The following is a 19570-nucleotide window of genomic DNA, read 5'->3' as shown; positions in this document are numbered from 1 at the left end:
TAAAGGCTAAAAGTAATTTAAGAGGATTTTTTTAACCACTTTTTATCCACATACACACATATTTAAGCTCAGCAGACATAAAGCTACCACAGAAATATTTAATGCTTTCGAGGCATTTTAAGTATTTCATTTCATGCACCTCCACAGCTGCTTCCAAAGCATCTTAAACACTGCCCACCTAAAGGGCTTATTTGTCTCTTAACCTCCCTGTAGAGCGAGATGAGAGAGGCCAGGAGTCAACAGATGATCGCCCCAGTCTCCTCCCAAGGCCTAAGCAGAGCATTGGACCATGAGGTCCATGGCCTGTCGCAGGAAGTCAATGTGACCAAGAAAAATAGGGAAAAATAACATTTTTTACTGGTTCAACAAAAACAAAATCCCAATTGAATAGAAATAATCTGTATGTTTGTTGTCATCAAGCAATATGGTCCTGATATTTTGTTTTTAAGATGGTTCAAATGGATACAGGAGGAATGCATATTTTAGTTCTGGATGTGTGATTTCATGACATGGCAAGTGCTTAACAGCTTTTGGGGGGGTGGGGGGGGATTAAGATAGATTTCCTTGTTTAGTTTTTTTCTAATTTATTGATTTTGTTGGGTTGACTTGCTCCATGTATGGTATGGTTTGCTTGTGCTCACATTCAATATTATACTAAAAGGTTTAACTGAACCTTTTTAAGAGCTACTTGGGTTTAAATCAGCGGCGTTGTACACGCTGCAAATTAATGGTTTCGTTTAGCCACTTTATCTCGGCTGTAATTTATGTTGGCATTGTCTCGTGTTTTTCTGAGTACAAAAACAGTAAACACTCCTTCTATTTTCAAACCCAAAATAAATATCATATTTTACCTAATGACAGCCGAGGAAACAATGCTTCATATTTCTGCCTTTGTGTTTAAAGAGCAGCTCTGTGTGTACCAGATAATGTGCTGGTACTCATGGTCCATGGAGGCCCATCAGTCACCGTGTGGAGCTGGTCGCCTGTGATAAGTGGTTCCTTATAGATAATCTAGACAGTGGGCTTCTTTTTATAGGCTCACTGTCCCTCACATAACCTTGTTTTTGGTTGTGGTGTGTGTTTTTTACCACCCATGCTTATTTTCTCTCTTTTCCCATTGGTTTGACCTTCTTGTTTATCCTGATTTGAATTTCCGTGTAACCGATGGTGATCTGGAACAAATATATTAACGTATGACGTGAAATGCTAGGCGCTATCCTGGCTCAGTTTGACTTGATAAAAAAACAAATGTAACAGCCAATCAGCTCCTGTATAGGTTACATAATTAATGACGTCAAAAGCAGCAATGCCGTTCTGAATTTGAACCCATCATTCTACATTTAGTTAAGTCTGACCTCATCCATCTCCAAAATAACGTTACGATTTGTTTGTTTTCGCTACATGAGACCTATATCTGATTCTACCTCATGGCAATCAATGTGATTGATGTAACCGTGGGTAACCACATTTAAATACCAGATGAGGAGCTATTTGTTTTTGTGAACTGTTGCTTTACATTTCAGTATTAATTCACTTCAATGCGTTGTTGCCAGAAACACTGAAAGAGATACAAGCACATTGGGAGTCTTTCCTCCGTGGCCTGGCATTTGTTAAAGAGCTTCGTCGGGACCCTCTTCCCCCCCATCTTTGTTCCCAGGCAGCCCTCTCCCTCTCCCCGTCTCTGGTTTGAGTTTCACGTCTCGCGGCGGTCTGATTGCCTGATAGCTTAAACATCTCTGCCTGCCTATCCGTTAGTGGGGAGTGTGTAATCAAAGACACATGAGGAGCCCGTGTCCAAGTGCTGACCTTCTGATTCCGCTCATCAATTCTGAGGGTTAATGTACAAGATCTATCAGGTCAACGGTTTTGTCTCCCCGAGCCCCGTCAGGTCTTTAAATGATTAGGAAACTAATGCTCAATAATATATTCTTTTCTCTCGTGTTAATAATGCTAATATGTTTTCCCCCTCTATTGTGTATAAATGAGCACCATAAACCAAACTTTTGGGACAAGGGCTTAGGGAGTTAACAATATTATCCAAATTCCGACTCTCTCCGCTGTGGATGTAACGTTTCATCATAGGCGGGAAGTTGAAACGGGCGATACCCAATCCTTCTTCTTTCCCGACTGATGCGAGATAACAGAGGCACACATTTCTGAACAAGTGAAATATAAACTCCGCGCAGAGTTTGAGGCTTCGGGACGCCCCCCTTTGAACGGCCGCCACGGCGATGTCGGAGAAATCTATTTCTCATTTTGAGTGATATCTCCATCAGCTGGCACGTTCGCACCATGAATCTTCTCCCCCACGTTAAACCCGGAGTCTGTCTCTTCAATGACAGCTGTGTGTTTTAAATGACCACTCCTATTGTTTGTAATGGGCATCTGTGTGTCATGGAGGTTACAAGTGAAAGGGCAGAATGGAGCGATCTGGCGAAAGGCCTCTGATAGAAAGTGCCACTTCAATTTGTGCACAGCTGCAGTTAAGCCTCGGCTGGCTCGCTGTCCGGCCCCGACACTTCACATTCTCTTCTCCTGCAACTGGAATGGATGTGAGAACTGTTAACTTTGGACAGAATTTGGGACTCTGACCAGTTCTGATCCCTTCCTCTTATTCGTGGCGTATCTTCAGCTTGTCGTGTCAGAGTTTGCTCTCTGACAAAGACCGTCTCAGACACCATTTACATGTTGTTTTTGAAAGTTTGCTGACGCTTTGAAGCACTTTTCTTTTTCCAAAACTTGGGCTCAATGTCAATTTCAAAACAAATTTTTTAACTGCAGGAACATACCAGCTACATGCTGTCATGCACCATTAAAATACATCTTACTTTACTTTTTTATATCACTTTTCCATTGGGGAGGCCATTGGACTGCACATCTCCTAATTTGGTGATGAGGGGGTTTAACGGTTTGAGGAACTCTATCTGCAGAGCTGCTGACAGCCCCCCCCCCCACCCCCCCCACTAAGGACGGAGCTCGCGGTCAGAGAAAAGACTACCAGCTCTGTTTTAAATATTCGTTGTGGTTTGAATTAGAAAGGGGATAAATTCTCTGAATAATGATCGCATAACATTTAGCTTCAGCTGCTCGGTTGAAACAAAACACGCTTCAGTAAAACTTTGAACTGCTCTTTCCTTTTTTTTCCCCCTCCCTCCCCCGGCCGTTTTCTTTTAAAATTGTAGCGCCGAGTTCATGGGAAACTCACTCCGAGGTTACCTGCGCCCGCTGAAAAGTGATGGGAAAAAAAAGGATTACGGCCACAAGAATGTTATTGCAGTTAGTTGAAATATTACTAACCTTGTCAAATGTCATTTTGAATGAGAAAGCAAACATATTTTCATCAGGCTTTTAAACAGGCAGGAGAAAGGGGTCAGCTAATTGCGACGTTTGATGTCATGTTTGGTCTCTCTCTCTCTCTCTCTCTCCATTTTTGATGCGACTGCCTGGAAGCATGCTCGCACTCTCGCTCCGCTCCATGTCACATTCACACACTTTATCACATGCACACGTCAAACGAGAAACTACTGGAAGGTCTGAGAGTTCTCAATGCTGTAATCTTCGTAACGTCTTTGCTTCTACTTCCTGTCAGCCCGCCTCTCAACTTTAACCTCCGACCTCTCCTCTGCTGCATCACAGACCTAATAGTGCTGAGATTTAAGCATCTCCTCCATTATTTTGTGAATCAATGTGTATGATTGATGTCACTCATCAGTGTATGATCCAACTACCAGTTTCCTTGTGAAAATATAAACCTTGTCTGTCATGATCTTATGTTGGATTGTATATTATCCCAGAAATGGTCGCGATAAACAATATTGTAATTTTAAGGCCAAGTTATGGTACTCATATAATGTCAATATAATAGTATAATAATGCAAGTGCACTTTAATGGACTTTAACCGTAAAAGATATTCAGAAATTGGAATGTGGAAAAAAATTAAATAACGAAAACATGAATATAATAAAACCACACAACCAAAACAATAAATAAAAAAAGGCTCTGTTATCAAAAATGTGCCATATCTGTGCAATAATGTTTGGGAAAAACCCTGGTGTTTATTCTGGAATCATGGCAGCTAAAATATTGGTGAAATACACCACACGCCACATATAAATAAACACGCATGTAAACACAACGGGCAATATTGAGGTCAGCAAAAGATGATCAAGTCCATGTATTGTACAATAAATATAAGCGTAAAAAATTACAGTATACTGGCATAGTATGTGTGTGAGAGAGAGAGATAATAGACAGGATAGTATTTAAGAGACAGGATAATAATACTAATAATAATATTGTCAAACGGTGATATTTCCTGAAATGTTATCGTCCTGTGAAAATCACGTCCATATATTGTGTGATAAGTTGATTTAGTAATTATTGGCCTACATTGGCCCAAAGCTACGTGCAAAACTCTCCCACGTCCTACAACAGGTTAATGTTCCACAACACACAGTCCAGCGAGGGGGTGGTGGTGGTGGGGGGGCTTAAAGGGATATACATTGTAAATTATGTTTGACAAGGTGGGGTTAGTGGTTTTGTCGTGGCTTGTCTTTAGTTATTACTCATACTTCCTCCTGCCATAGATAAGGTCTGCTGGTGAACATACCAAGGTGAGCTGTGGCGCAGGGCGCTTATCGCCAGCATTGATTTAGGGCAAGAACCAAGTGACAGAGGTCATTGTGCAGAAAAGCCATCCATCATTCAGGTTTGATTTCTGCTCCGACCTGTCTCCAAGTTGTCTACACGTAGGCGAGTCACAAGGAGTAGAGGCCACGGGAGAGCCGACTGGTGGGAGGTGTGATGTAGACGGTGTGTCGAGGAGCTCCGGGGGATGCCAACAGAGTTAAAAGACTGTTTTTACAGGTTGACTCACATTTAAGAATTGTGTTAAGCTATGATTCAGAATTAAAGTAACATGGTCAACTTAATTGGATCTAATTCTTTTTGTGGAATCCTTGGATGCTTGTGAAAATATGTAGCCTTGGATTTTTTCCCCCCCCACCAGTAGCCCGTCTTTCCAGTGTTGATTTTGTGACTCACAGTATTTTTCTATACGTCCCAGAAACTATGAGAAGGTTTGTGTTTGAGATGATATTTTTCAAAAAAATCCAAGGTAGAGGTTTCTCTCTTCGCAGGCGTATTTTTTCAGACGGAAGATGAGTTTTCATTGATGTTAATGTTGTTCGTGGCCTTCGTGGCTAGACTTGTAACTTTTGGCTTAAACACTATTTATGCTGGCTTCAAATTGGGGCGCTTGTACTTTCAAATACGCTATGAGTCATATTATTGATTTGTCATTAAGATTATTTATTGCGCTTTTTTTTTTTTTTCATTAACTCCTGCAAAAGCTGGAAGCCTGCAGAGCTTCTCCCGCAGTGATTTCATGTAGTCTGTCGGCGCTGAATCCTGAGGGGGAACGGTATCGTGTGGAAATCTAAAGGTTCTCTTCAGTTGTGCTGAAATAAGTAGCTACAATGGTGGTGCCGCTCACTCCAATCTACCACAGGATAACTTAAGTAGCTAATTACACGTCAGTCTGTAATCAAATCCATGTCAGGTTGCCTGAGAACCTGGATTTGTGCGGTGGATTTCAGTTAAATACAGGGGCAGCTTAAACATTTTATGGTTCTCTCCTCAAATTAAAGTTTATTTCCGCAATCCCCTCTAAAATGTGTCATATCCCATTACGCAAATTTGGATATGGCAAATTAGTGAGGAGAGTGCTTACGCTATGAATATGTTGACTTTTTTGTGCTGCGTGCAGGGGGTGAGCTTGCTGGGGGTTGGGGGGGGAGGGAGGAGGGGAGGGGGTGTCTTTAACTCGAAAAAGTTGTCTTGAATTTTCTCCCCTTGCAAGATGATGTGTTTTTGCAATTCAAATATTTGCTCATTCTCTTCTCCATTGCAAAGCTCCCTTTGAAGCGGAAGAGTTCTATCAGGACCAATGACAGTGTGAGCGTGCAGCGTGACAGCGCAAGAGGCAGTGCTGGACTATTTCTAACTGCATATTTAAATAGCAAGGAAATCCAAAATCAAAAATGCATGCAAATGACGGCATGTTTTGCATGCTGATATTTTCGCGATTGGGGCTTGCATATTCAGGTGGTGTTCAGTACGTGCCTAGCTTTAGCAACATTCATCAGAATTACAGTGCTTCATGTCTCCGCCACATCCTTGATCTCCCTCTAAACAAACATTCCTGGGGGTGGAAGGCCTGCAATTTTGGCAGATTCACTTTTAATGGAAGTTCTGCTTCATGTTTTTATGGACCGTTTTAAGTGGAAAGACATACTTAAGGCCTTAGGCTTCATAAAAAAAAAAAAAAGTGTGTAACCCAGAAACTCTCAATACTTCCTTCTTAATATGATTTTCTCGATTGCACATTATGGGAAAACCTAACTACCTGATCTCATTTACATTAATCACAACTCTCTCTCTCTCTCTCTCTCGCTCTATATATATATATATATTCTTTATGTTATTCCTTCTTTGATGCATTTATTAGATTGAGCATAAGCACTTTGACACCATCCGTGGGTTCTTTGTATGCGTTTGGGCCAGATATCAAGACAAAGCCCTTGAAATGGGCCGTAGGCCTGTCTGCCCTCCTGAAGGTATAGAAAATACAGTATAAAATAATTAATTGAATTGTCATTTGTATGAGCAGCCCTTGCTCTCTGCACCCTATAATTCCAACCTCTTTCTCCCTCCTTCCCCTCGCCACATTTTTTTCCTTTCTTTTTTTTTCTAAACAGCAATTAATCTCATTTTTAGTCCAATTTCCAGCCCTCTGCTGGAGTCAGAGCGAGTCCCCTGTTTTGTTCCTATTTGGCTTGGTTCCTCTGCATAGTCATTAAGGGCCCAATTAATGTCACCCTTTAGCTGAAGAGTGCTCATTTTTATTGGGGAGCTGACAGTCACCGCCATGAGTGCCGCAGTGTAATATGCATTAATTGCCCCGTAACACTGGTAATTACCAGTTCTTCAAGCCTCTCAGTAAACTGTCATGCCCAGACACGACTGCTTTGAAATAGATTACTCATTAGGGGGACCTGCCCTGTTTTCCAATGGGGGCTCACTGGGTTGGCATAAAGATGAAAAAAAATCTGGTGCTTGAACAAATAGTTGCCAAGAGCAATTTCCTATTACAACTTCCCGGTGACGGCTTTCCTCTTTCTTTCCCTCTTTCTTTCTTTCCCCTTAGATGGCATTCCAGCCGTCACTTGAGGTAAAGATCAGAAGTAGAGTTAGATGTCCATCACGGATCTCGCTGATAGCAGTTGGTTTGACTCCCTGAATGAAAATGTGGCCTTGGGAGTTCAACATTCAGCTTATTGGCTTGGTTTTAACTGAAACCTTCAGTGTTGATTGTATTTTGTTCTTTTTTTTCCCCCCCTCCTGCCTTTGTACAACGCTGCCCTGAATGCCCAGAGACTCGTATACAAGCACCACATTGAAAGTGTCAGCATTGTTGCTAATGCGGGGCATTTCGGGGGGCCTCTCTACATAAGATCAAGGCAGTGTTTATGTGGCGTTCTTGTTCAAATATTGATGCTAACTTTGCTCAGGTCTCGTGTTTGCAGACTGTGGAATCTCTGTTTTAAACATTAGCTTGGCGCTTCAAGGTTCCTGAAACGTGTCCTGCATACCCGGCGAAAAAAGAAATTGATAGTGAATGCAAATAGATGAATTTAAAGAAACGGTTAGAGGACAAAAGGAGGGGATGTAAGTGCGGGTGTCACCGTTGTTCTGCGATAAGAGACTATAAAGGAGAGACCAAATCAAACAGTGTTAGCTATCGCACATCCTCTCCACAGAGAGGTGTTGGCCTATTTAGTCATGCTAGAAACAATATTTAGATTTCACCACGGCTTTGTAAACGCTACGAGTGTGCGCTGGGCCGATTCCTCTCTGGTTCCCTGTTTCTTTCTCTTTTTTAAAAAGCACAAGTGTCATTACCCATTTACCATAGCAAGGAAAAGAACAGAATTTGAAGACCAGGGGAAAGCCTCCTTCTCTCTCACACACACACACACACACACACAGAGAGCTTCTGAAAAGGTGCAGCTTTTGTTTTATCTCCCTTATAGCACCTGCTTCAGGCAATCTGCTCCCACTCGTCTCAAATGAATTTTGTCACGGCCTTTCAGATTCTCAGCCAGCGATGCGCTAATGAAAGGAGATAGTACAATTTGAACTGACCAGGTAGCAGCCAGCAGTGCACAGCTGAGAGCGAGGGATTGGGGGACGCAGGCCTCCCTCAAAACAAAAGACAAGTCGACCGTCCGCTGATATACCCATTACCCTTCTCATTAATGGCCTGCAGACCTCGGCGGGAGTGCGCGTGTCCGCGTGTGCGTCTGTTTGTGTTGGTCGAGCACTTATCGAATTGTTTATGACAGGCCTAATTGGGCTAATTGAAGACATTAAGATTACCTGTCAGCTGTGTGTATCCAGACTCCCTATCTGTCTGACAACTCCTGACAAGTGAGGGACCCCGTAGCATCCGTCATGATGGAGCGTTCCCAGGCCGTAATGGGGACAATAGGGGCCACTCTAATTTGATGTGGACAGCCTTAGCTGCACAGATCATTCTCCCTGTCTCCGTGTGTGTGTGTGTTTGTGTGCGTGTGTGCGTGTGCGTGTGCGTGTGTGTGTGTGTGTGTGTGAGTTGAGGGGGCTCTGTGCATGGCCAGGCTAATGGAGTCCCCTTTGGCTATGTGACAAAGCGATGAGGCAGTCTGAGGAGAAAAAAGTGAAAGGGGGCTTCGAGTGTTTAAGGACATGAGAGGGAAGGTGCTCGGGGTGACGGCCTTCACGGATTGAGTGACAAGAGAGGAGCGCCGACGTCTGCGTGGTTGGGAACGCTGAGCCAGAGACCTAAAGTTCTGGATGCGGGAAGAAAGAACGAAAGAAAACGAAATGTACCTAATGGGCCCACTTTGACTTGTGCATATGTCTGCGTTCTGTCTTTCACAGCTACACTATTAATAAGAAATATTATGTGCATGCCGTATCCATATTTTGCCTATATTTGTCCTCAAACAGTTTGGATGGAAATGTAGTTTTTAGTTATTACGTTTTCTTTCCCCTCCTCTGATCTGAGGTGTATTCATAGATCAGGGTTGCCAGATCTTAAGCAGAGCACAGTCCTATCTTCTCGGGCTTAAGGAATGTGCCTCTGCATATCTGTATCAACCCACCCTCCCTCCTTCCCCCCCCCCCCCCACTCCTCTCCTGTGTGGGCATTGTGTGGGGCTTTGCGGTGTCGTCGTCGCTATGACAGATCAACGCTGTCAGCCCAGGAGATCCCTCTGTTTGTTTGTTCTCCTCCAAAAGGGGGTTAAACTGTCAAGTTGACAACTCACAAGACCTTTAAACTCTCGCACTACCGCCTCTCTCTCTGCCTCCCTCTGTCCCCCCATGGCTCCCTCCCCCCTGTCCACCTTCAATCCCAAACGAGTGAAAATCAATACCAGATTGCCCGAGGACCACTGTTTGGTGTGGGCCTGACCCCTAGATGTCCCCCACTCGGCTTCTTTCATTACATGTAGCCCAGTATTTAACTTCCATCCTCATCCCTCGCCTAATTACTTTCGATAAGCTTGGAGTCTCTCTCTCTCTCCCCCCCTTGCTCTCTCTCCCCCTCTCGTACATGTGCACCCGCACGCAAGCGCCACAAACGCATGGGCATCTCGCTTTCTTGCCCTTTGAAGGGACGCTCCGTCCTGGGAGTAATAAAAAAAAAAAAAAAAGACAAATCCCAACACACACGCTGAAGCCCCTCAGCGATTCTTGAACTAGGATTATTTTTTTGTTTGCATAGCAAATTCTTTAAAACTACAACCAAATTAGATTTGCACCCCGTATCATCAGTGAAAACACTGGGGATATCCTGTGTTGTCCAAACACTAATGGTGCTTGGTGGTGGGCCTTTTAGGAAGACCTCACCCCCCCACATCTGTGGTTTTTCACTCCACATCCTTGTTAGCTTGTGTCTCTGTTAGAGTTGTCAGTCACGGACCAAGTACTCATGATTATTATATAGAAGATGCTCTTTTTAAATGTCCTGAACCTGATAAATAATTGATAAGCACAAACACGGAAAACCGTTCTGTGGGGTCTGTTTTTATGTACCACCCACATGTCCAGGTGCCGCCACTGCGCCGGCTGGCCCGTCGACCACTGACAAGCCCCAACGACATGTCGCCCCCCCACCCTGCTCTGCCCCCCCCCCCCCCAGGGGCTAAAATTACCCTCAGGAATGTAAACAGACTGCCGAGTAAGCACACAGCTTTCTGTGGCCCTTCGCCTGCGTCCGTCTGCGAACTGGCCACCCCAAACTGGGACCGTTCCATTTTGAACTCGGAGGCCAAGGTTGATGGCGAGCATACCTTTAACCTGGCTTCAGCTGTTTGTCTGGGCAGCTCTTCTGTTCCAAGTCACAGGACGAATCCCGCGTCCGTGTGTCTGGCAGTGATCACCATAATGGCGGAAATGTTCTCTGCAACAGCTGAAAAAGAAATATATATTTTTTTCTTTGCTCTTTCTCTTCGTATTTCCTTTTCATTGTAGCAGACAGATGGGCATTCACACCAATTCATTAGGTGTGTGGGGTAGCTGTAAGCGGTGGAGTCTGGGTGAAGAAGTTCACTGGGCCGGGTGCTGACATGTTGATTTAGTGGTGGTAACACGACTGCACTTCCAAAGGTGCTGACTTGGACGAAAGCCAGGCCTCTTTTTTTTTTTTTTTCCTCCAAAAGGAGACATTAGAGGCCTCGCTCTAATTTCGGGGCGGTTCTGCTCGTGGATGCAGAGGCCAGGAGGCCCTACACAACAAACATTCACACCTGCCTTTACATGCCGGACTTTCGATTCAACCCTTACTGGGCCGGCAGCAGAATTTAACATATCGGACTTGTTCCCGAACCTGACGGAGAGATCGAGTCGGTGGATATTTTGGCTTTTTTCCAGGATGGAAATGCAAGTCCTTTTGCAAAAATAAAGAACAGCTAGGATTGACATAAGGAATGTTCCCTTGGCCACTTTGTGAAAACCTAAAATCAAATGTAGCCATAACAACGTCATCTATCACAAAACAGAAGAAAACTGAATAATAGTATCTTTAAAATTAGAGCAGACTTCCTTTTTTTTTTGTTTGTTTCAACACCACTAAAATATGTGGGAAACAACGGGCCAAGTCTGGGATACACACATCCTATGACCTCACATATAAACATGATATTGCACACACACACACACACACACACACACACACATACACTGTTCCTCTGCTGGACACACCAGGTTTGCAGGCGCCTGGTCAGGCTGACGCTGCCCTCGCAGGGCAGATAGGGTTACAGTACAAACTGTTGTTGATTAGGGCCGTGCCTGTAGTGGGGGGGGGGGGAATCATCCTAAATTGAAAACACATCAGACGCCAGGGTTAAGGGCAGGATTAGGACCAGGGCCGCGCGACCGAGCGAGGAGCAGCGGCAGACACAAAATGGCCGTCCCTTCTGCTTGCCTTTGACTGCGTTTTCCCCAGAGACAGGTGGCAATTATCGGCCGGGGCTGCTGGGAGTTCACAATAACAGGTTAAAGGAGCATGTATCCCCTCGACGCTGTAGTCCTCTGCGTCTGCACAGGGCTCTCAGCCCCCAGCCCGCCACTGCAGGGAGCTTCCTGTCTCCAAGCAGAACTCACAGACATGGCGACTCATCAAAGGCCAGAGGGACTCTCTGGACAGATCTCCAAATTAGCGCTGCGGCCAGCGTTTGGCTTTGGACACTAATAAGGCTCATCTGAAAACAGAAAAAAAAGCCTTAAAGACATTTATTTTCTACAGTTATTTTAGCGTATCAGATATAACGAAGGTCGCCTCGATGCTGTGCATCGCGTGCGTTTAAAATGCACTCACACACATCCGGAGACACGGATTGCCTACTCATGATCTCAGTAGGAGGAGACGCCATTTACAGCCATTGGCATAATAGGATTTAATAATATCAGCATCAAGTGTTAATGAATACCCACTCAGCGTGTCATAACGGAAGAGATCAAGCCATTTCCATGATGTAGAGGGTCATTACAGAGGATGGGGAGTCGATATCTGGGAAGAGATCAGGTGAGCTCCGACCGACTGGATGTTAACCCTTACACAGCCAGGGAATACCACAGACAGAGCACTCTTATTATTATTTCATAGTCCAAAAGGCTGCGTTTCAATGTGTTTGTTGAAGATGAAGGGGAGGGGAAAGAGGGAAACAAAGGTTTTGTCTGAAGTTTAAGTTGTTCCATAACTCCAACCAAACTTTAATGTGAAGTGTTCTGGTGTCATCAGAGAGCTGTCGTCGCGAGGTTTTGTTTTGTCGTAGGCGGTGTCCTCGATGCTGTTTGGACCGACTTCTGAACACTAAACAGACACAACCAAAGCCAGACCACACCTTGTTTGGTTTCGCTCCACATCCAAAGCAGACCGGAGTGTGTCAAAGCGCGTTGGACCGTGACGGCGTAGATCTTAGAGCGGACCCGCACACATTACGCACACAACGCACACTTGTCCCTCAGATATGTGTTGCTAATGCGGTCGGCGACATGCTCAGTTAAGGGACCTAACGAGTTCCAAACACTGATTGAGACTCCTCCCTTTGGCTGGAGGATGTTTGGGAAGCATGATATCGTACAAACGGATCCTAACCAGGAACAAATGCTGTTGCCAGGCGGTCCTCGTTATGTCTATTGTGCTATCAAAGTAGAAAAAAAGACTGATGCTTATTAGCTTATATGCTCATTCACATAATCATGTGTTAGCCATGTTATCAATCAGCTGATTGATAGTGTGTGTGTGTGTGTGTGTGTGTGTGTGTGTGTGTGTGTGTGTGTGTGTGTGTGTGTGTGTGTGTGTGTGTGTGTGTGTGTGTGGAGATAAGGTTTGGGTTAATGTGAGAAGGTGGCTGAGGTGATAGGAGGTCGTGAGAGAGATTGAGGTCAGTGAAAGTGATAATTCGTTAGTGGGTGATAAAGACGAGAGAGTTCTGCAGTACAATGATGTTGGCAGAGCGCAATGGTGTTAGGAGTTAATGGTTATTAATAAATTGATTTGATTATTTGTCCTATTTATGATTCAGGAAAAAAAAAGTTGGATAACTTAAGTTTAAAGCTTGGATTAATTGGTATTTTTAGGATGATTATAGTTTGTTTTATCCAAAGAATATAAGATAATTGAAATAAAAATATCGTCATGCACAATTGTAATGTAAGAAAAATAATGTCTATAAATTATTAGAACAGCGTCACATTTTAATGAGTAAATGTTTTTTTTCCCTCAAGGCTGCTTTTAAGTCAAAAGATTAAAGTTGCTGTTTCTTTATTTAACTATAGTTGGTCAATTAAATTAAAATCAAATTGCTATTTTGTCATCAATCCACATTATTATTATTATTTTATTATCATTTATATTCCACAACATTTAATGTGTTTATATATCTTCTTAAAGCACCGATAGTCGTCTCCCGAGTTTAGACAGTGATATCCTTGATGTTCGGTCGATGCGGCTTCCACTTTCTCATGCAAATATAAGAGGTGTATCATGTGGTTGCTATGGTTACCAGATAAAGCCCTGCAATCCTCATAGTTCTCTGTTCTGTTTGTTGACATCTCCCGTCACTAAGCATAAATTAGCTCCTGGTGCCACATACAACTCACAGACTCGACCTGACCTCCCACACCCTCCATACCCGCACATTACGCCTCCACACCTCTCCGTTAAACCCAACACTACACAAACATGAATGTAAAAAAAACACACAAAAAACACACTCTCTCCCTCCAACAGTGATAAAGACGAACCACGTTCCGTTCCCATACCCCATCGACAGAACGCATAAAAACGTCGAGGAGAATTACACCTGGTGGAAGATATTCTATTTTTTATTGCCCTCTATTCCACCTTAATTTAACATACAATTGTGCGCCTCGGCTGCCTTGTATTTGTGTTTTACATACCTGAGCAGAACAAACTTTCCCACAGAAATGAAGGGGGGCAGTGGCGAGTGCAAAGAAGGCGCTCTATTCTTAGCTGGAGACCGTGTTAATAACTCGTCTGTGGGAGGTTGACTCTTCCATTCAACTCCTGTTATTTATGGACAGGAGGATGTATAGTTTGCAGCGAAGGGATTATTTACCTCACTGTTCGTGGACAACCCCCCTCCGGCCTTTAAATATCCTATTTGTGTGCAGAGAAGCTTGTGTTATCAGGGCGTCTTCATCATAAGGCTGGCCGACTGGCGACAAACAAGCAACCGCGAGGCCGTTAAAGCGCTCGCGTTGGATGCACAGTGATCAGCTGCGGGCCATATCACCCAGCATGCAGGACCCGGGATCAACTCGAACACCAACACATCACACAACCGCTATCTGATCCTGGGAATAAACTCCAATAGGCAGCTGACTCACGTGCACTGAACACGAAAAGCCATTTGTCACCAATACACACATTTCGTCTTTTGCGTGTGCAGTCTTGACCAACACAGAGGCTTTTATTCCTCCACGCTTCTCACACCGTTCACTCTCAACGCTTTCTGCCTTAAAAAAGAAGCCGAGCCGGTCCCATACCTGCATTTCAGGGAGCAGAGCAAAGACTGACTAATGTTTGGCAGCGCTTTAGCGGGCCTACCTTGTGACCTGATGTATGGATGCTGAAAACAAAGAGGGCTTTGTGGGGAAACCGCAGAGACAGAGTTCATGCTCAGGTAGAGGCTTACGCTGTCTAAATCACTGCTGGGGCGTTTGTTTGAAATGGGTCTGCGCTCTGTGTTAAAAAAGCGAAATGACGGTGTTTTAAAGTCGAGCGTAAATTCATCTTGATTTTATTGATAATTCGTCAGGTCACGTAATGTGTTTTGGCAGAAGTGCTCGCCCCCCCCAAGTTTTAGAAATGCTTTTTCTCACCAAATGTGACAGATCAAATTAGCCTTGATCTGTTTGTTCGGTAGAAAACGAAAATGTTAAATGGCAATATTTTTTAGGAGTGGAAGGTGGAACTGACCTCCAGCAACCTCAGATGTCTCCGAAAAATGAACGAGGCAGAAATTATATCAAAACCGCAAGCTTGCACATTCGTTGAAGGGGGTACAGTTTGTAGTTTACTGTATTTTTATTACATTTTCACATATTTTTTCTGGTGCTCTGTGTACATAGCGTGCAAGATGCAGAGATTTAATTCAGTGCTCCAGCTCTGTGTGGGGCTTGGCTGCGTGACTCACTGTGTGTGAGTGTGTGTGTGTGTGTGTGTTAGTGTGTGTGTGTGTGTGTGTAGGCAGGCAGACGCTAATAACACTCCCTCGACTCCATTCGAGGGGTTTTTTTTGTTCTTGAGTGCCTTGCTCTCATTAAGCTGCCGTAGTAAGATGCTTGACACCTGCTTTAAATGCGACCACCACCACCGCCACCACCCGCTCATTAACACCAACCAAAGCGTGGCTGGCAGCCGCAATCCACGCCCAGGCTCGTCAAGTGGCCCCCGTGCCTGAATTAGCTACCTTTCACAAACAATTTCACCAACTCGTTACATAGTTAAGTGTTTATTGGAAGATGGCTGACTCTGACTCCGAGGTGGCGCGTGTAACAAGCACACGCCGGGTTAAGATGAGCCAACCCACATAATAAACCACCATTTGGTTACACATTCAAACTGAACCTCGGGGGTTTATTACACAAACACTTCAGAGGGACTGTAGAGTCGTATATATGGCATCGTCTACTGTATATTTATAATTGCTTATTACAGTGTCTGAATGCTGCTGGGAACTTTTTTTGCTCAAACTGTAGCCGTCAGGCTCAGTCATGGCCCCCTGACCGTTCCCTTCCCCCCCTCTGTGTTATTGTTTGTATTCCCAGTCTCAGATTTTCTCTACCTCAAGCCCTCTGTAGTATTGACTTGTATAAATTCTGAGAAGGATTCAAAGTTCATTTATTTTCTTTACCGTATGGAAAGGCCTTGGTGACATGGCTCCCCTGTGTTTATAATTTTGCTTGTTTCAATTTGTGCTCGGCCTCCCCTGACAGACCTGGGACATGATGTATCGCACGCCGCTGCCTTATCTGTTGATGTACAGTTTTAACCTTTCCAGAAGGTTGCCTTCTCTCTACTCCGTGCAGACCACTCTCCCTTTTCTCCCCCGTTTTCAGCCTCACCTCCCCAATCCAGAGCACAGGAAATACATACAGCATGGCGGCTGAATGAAAAAAGAAGAAGATAAAAAAAAAGAAGAGCATAACCCCTTTTTTCCCAAAGTCATCTAATGTAAATGTTTAGATTTTGTTTCCATAACATTTCCATATTAAGAGTTGGCGGCCATGTGCAGCGGCGGGCCCGTGGAAAACGATGAGAGTTTTCGGGGGGCTCGAGCTTTGTGCGGCGCTGAGAGGCTGAGCTATGTGTGTGACATCGTGGTGAACTTTCGGTGTGCATCTGTGGGCTTTCTCCAGGGCTGTTAGCTTTGGCCTGTTTGCTCATAGATACAGCACCGTAAATCACACGCTGTAAAACGCAGAATCCGGGGATGGGGCGCACAAGCATGTACTGCTGCGAGGGCCTCTTAAAAAGGGAGGGGGGGTGTGTGTGTGCGTGTATGGTCACATATTTTTTTTCGTGCTTGCGTCCGTCTCTTTACAAGTACTGTATGTAGAACATGCGCTGCCTCGAGGCTCAGTCAACAGCACACATAGCACATAGTTGGCAATGTCACGACAAACCGATTCTCTCGCTCGTGTTCGTAATTTATGCAGTTTGAATACCTTGTCCGAGTTGTCAAACACGGAGGTGCTTATAATAAGCTCATAAATTAGAATCGTATTAAAAAAAAAATAAAGATTTATGTAATTATTATTAAAATAACACCGTGATGTGTTTTGAGACTGTATTTTAATTTGAAATGATTGATCGCGGGTTCAAGGTTTTATGCACTTTACCTTGGAGCTGAACTTCTGCTGCTCTCTGTGGCCCTTTGGCTGGCTTCCTGTCTACGTCTCCCGAGGCCCCCGCAACATTGTTAACTGTCTGAGTGTAGTGTGTCTGGGACCGGAGCACTGAATCTGGAGGCTGGGGTGCTCTTCGTTCAGAGTTCAACTGTGACATGTCTTTATGCATGGCAGCTAATGTTCAAAGAATATGTATGATCTATATGAGGCAAAGAGGGGCCGCCAGTGGCTCTTTGGGGCACAATAAATAGCTTGAAAGATGATTTATTGTCTTTGCGAGAGGGGAAACGTGGGGAAGTAACGTTGCACATTCCCCGTGATGAACTCCTTCATTTTAATTGTTTCTGCACCTTTTAGCAGACCTTTAGGTGTACAGTAGCTACCCGATAGAGGGGAACAAAAGATAGAAAAAACATATTTACATAGTCTGAACTTGACTTCTCAACTGCTTGGCAAGTCATTATTTATAGCTTTTAGGAACTGCAGTACTCTCCAACTGAGGCAAAGTTGCTTCGGCTTTCAAAGTGAATGTGAATGAAACAGCTGGATACTGTTGGATTGGCTAACATTAGCCCGCCAGATGCAGTGTGTTTAAGTCCCAGACTCTGTGTTGAACTCTGTGTGCTCTGCTGTGTGCCAAAGGCTTCCGATGACAGGATCCGGAGGCCTTGGTGTAGAGCTTTGTTATTTTTCAGATTATTGTTATTTCACTGCCATTGTAATGTGATCAAGTGTGTATCACCCTGTCAGAGAGATCTTAATCTTCCCGGCGGCTTTTTCATTTGATTTAACACAAGTTTCCTGGATGGTGATCAAAGGAAAATACCTACGCAGCCTTATCTCTCTCAGATCAATCTCGCTTGTGTCCCATCTTTCTAGACCTTCACTTACTTATTCCTTCCTTTTTTTGTTTTGCCTTCCAAAACCAACGTCAACAGCCGTAAGCATTTTGTAGATTATGACTTTTAAAAGCAACTGTAAATCATTCATGGCTACTTCAGAACTCTCAGACATGACAGCGATGATGTACTAACCAAAAACGTGCTTTGTTTCATTTGTTTTGCACTGCAGGTTTGGTCCAGGCCTTGTGATCTACTGGTATGGGTTCATAGGAGAGCTGGACTGCCAGAGAGACCGAGGTATCCTGCTCAAAGACTGCTTCCCTACAGACATTGTCGCCCTGTGCCATGCCGCCCAGCAGGACCGTCTGCCACAAGAGCCAGAATAAAAAGACAAAAGAGTGAGAAAAGCCAAAAAAGAAAAACTTGAGATGGAAGAAAAAGAGAGCGGAAGACAAGCAGACAGGAACAGGGGGTGTATACCTAGATCCGGAAGCAATTTGGCTTTCCTGCACTGTGAGACGGGCAAAAAAATCTGCCCTGAACTCCACCTGACCCTGCGTCTCTGTCTGTCTCTCCCTTCCTCTCTTTCGTTGGCCCAAAGTTACCACATGTAAACACACACCATCTTTCTGTATATCTGACAGCGCAAGGTCAGATTCATACCTGTGTGCGAAAACACCATCTCGGAGGTTTTCCTAGTTTTGGTCTACTCCTGGCCCCTGGATGGCCTCTCACAACGGACAGCCAGGGTGAGAGCCAGGGCCAAAGCAGGACATGAGGCCCTTCCTTATCACACCCAAAGCCCTGGCCTTTGTCACTCCTTCCTCCTCCACTCCATAGGCAGATAACAGAGAGGCGGTCCGGGAGCTGGCTGGACGCCTGTCTCTCACCTGCGTCACTCAGTGCCCTCTCAGTCACTCTCCAGGGGGTAAACAGGATCATTTCTAATTAAAGATGGCCTCACTCTGACCCTTTTCACTTCACTTAAGTAAATCTATTGAGGATTTCTTTTTCTTTTTTTTAACCACAGTGGGTTGAAGCAGGGATTCCAGCAAATAAATGTCAACACACAAACATTAAACACTTTGTATCCGCTTCTTTAGAATGAAATATTTTAATAAACTGTAATAAACTATAAATCTTCACATTTTGGGTACAATTTTTCCACACAGCTTTAACTAAGTTCAACATCAACGATGACACAACAGGTGTTTCAGTTTTGTGTTTTTTTTCCTCAGCTGGTTTGCATGGGATGGGATGTAGGGATGGTTCATTAGCACTCACAAATCCTACTTATAAAGTCTGTGCCGCAATGACTATTTATTTAAATAATATTTTTAATTTAATTGGTTAATCGTTAAGTCTGCAAAAGTATGAAAAATTATTAATATGTAAAAAATGGCTATCACAATTTTCCTCCCATATAATTATATATTAAATTTACAGTGGTATAAAACTATATATAAAAAGTCTTCACATATGAGAAGCTTGTTTGGCATTTTCTGCTTCAGAAATAAAAATGATTCATTGATTATCAAAATTGGTAGCAACTAATTTAGTCCAGACATGTTCTGTATTTCTAATCGACTGACTGATTAAGGTTCTGAACAGTAGCGAACCTTGATTGGTAAACCTTGGCCCTCATGTAATGCTCAATAGTGAGGGTTGCCAGGTTGCCATAGGCAACTATTTTTAGAAATTGGCAACCAATTCTTGGCCTTTGCCATTAGTGCAAACCACT

The 19570-nt window shown here is 44.0% G+C and overlaps 1 protein-coding gene across 1 annotated transcript in view; it reads left to right on the top strand.

The window, feature by feature from the left end:
* cdin1 (CDAN1 interacting nuclease 1) overlaps positions 1-18968 on the top strand; it is a 52030-nt gene extending 33062 nt beyond the window's left edge. The window contains exon 12 of the mRNA XM_084012745.1: positions 18059-18968. Within this exon, the coding sequence (XP_083868871.1) occupies positions 18059-18215 (157 nt within the window). The 3' untranslated portion in view covers positions 18216-18968. The remainder of the gene's footprint in view (positions 1-18058) is intronic.
* Positions 18969-19570: the final 602 nt, after the last annotated feature.

The sequence above is a fragment of the Eutrigla gurnardus genome (genome assembly GCF_963514095.1).
Source record: "Eutrigla gurnardus genome assembly, chromosome: 7".
In the NCBI taxonomy this organism is placed as follows: domain Eukaryota; kingdom Metazoa; phylum Chordata; class Actinopteri; order Perciformes; family Triglidae; genus Eutrigla; species Eutrigla gurnardus.
The sequence above is the reverse complement of the archived record's forward strand: the minus strand, read 5'-3'. Positions and strand labels throughout refer to the sequence as shown.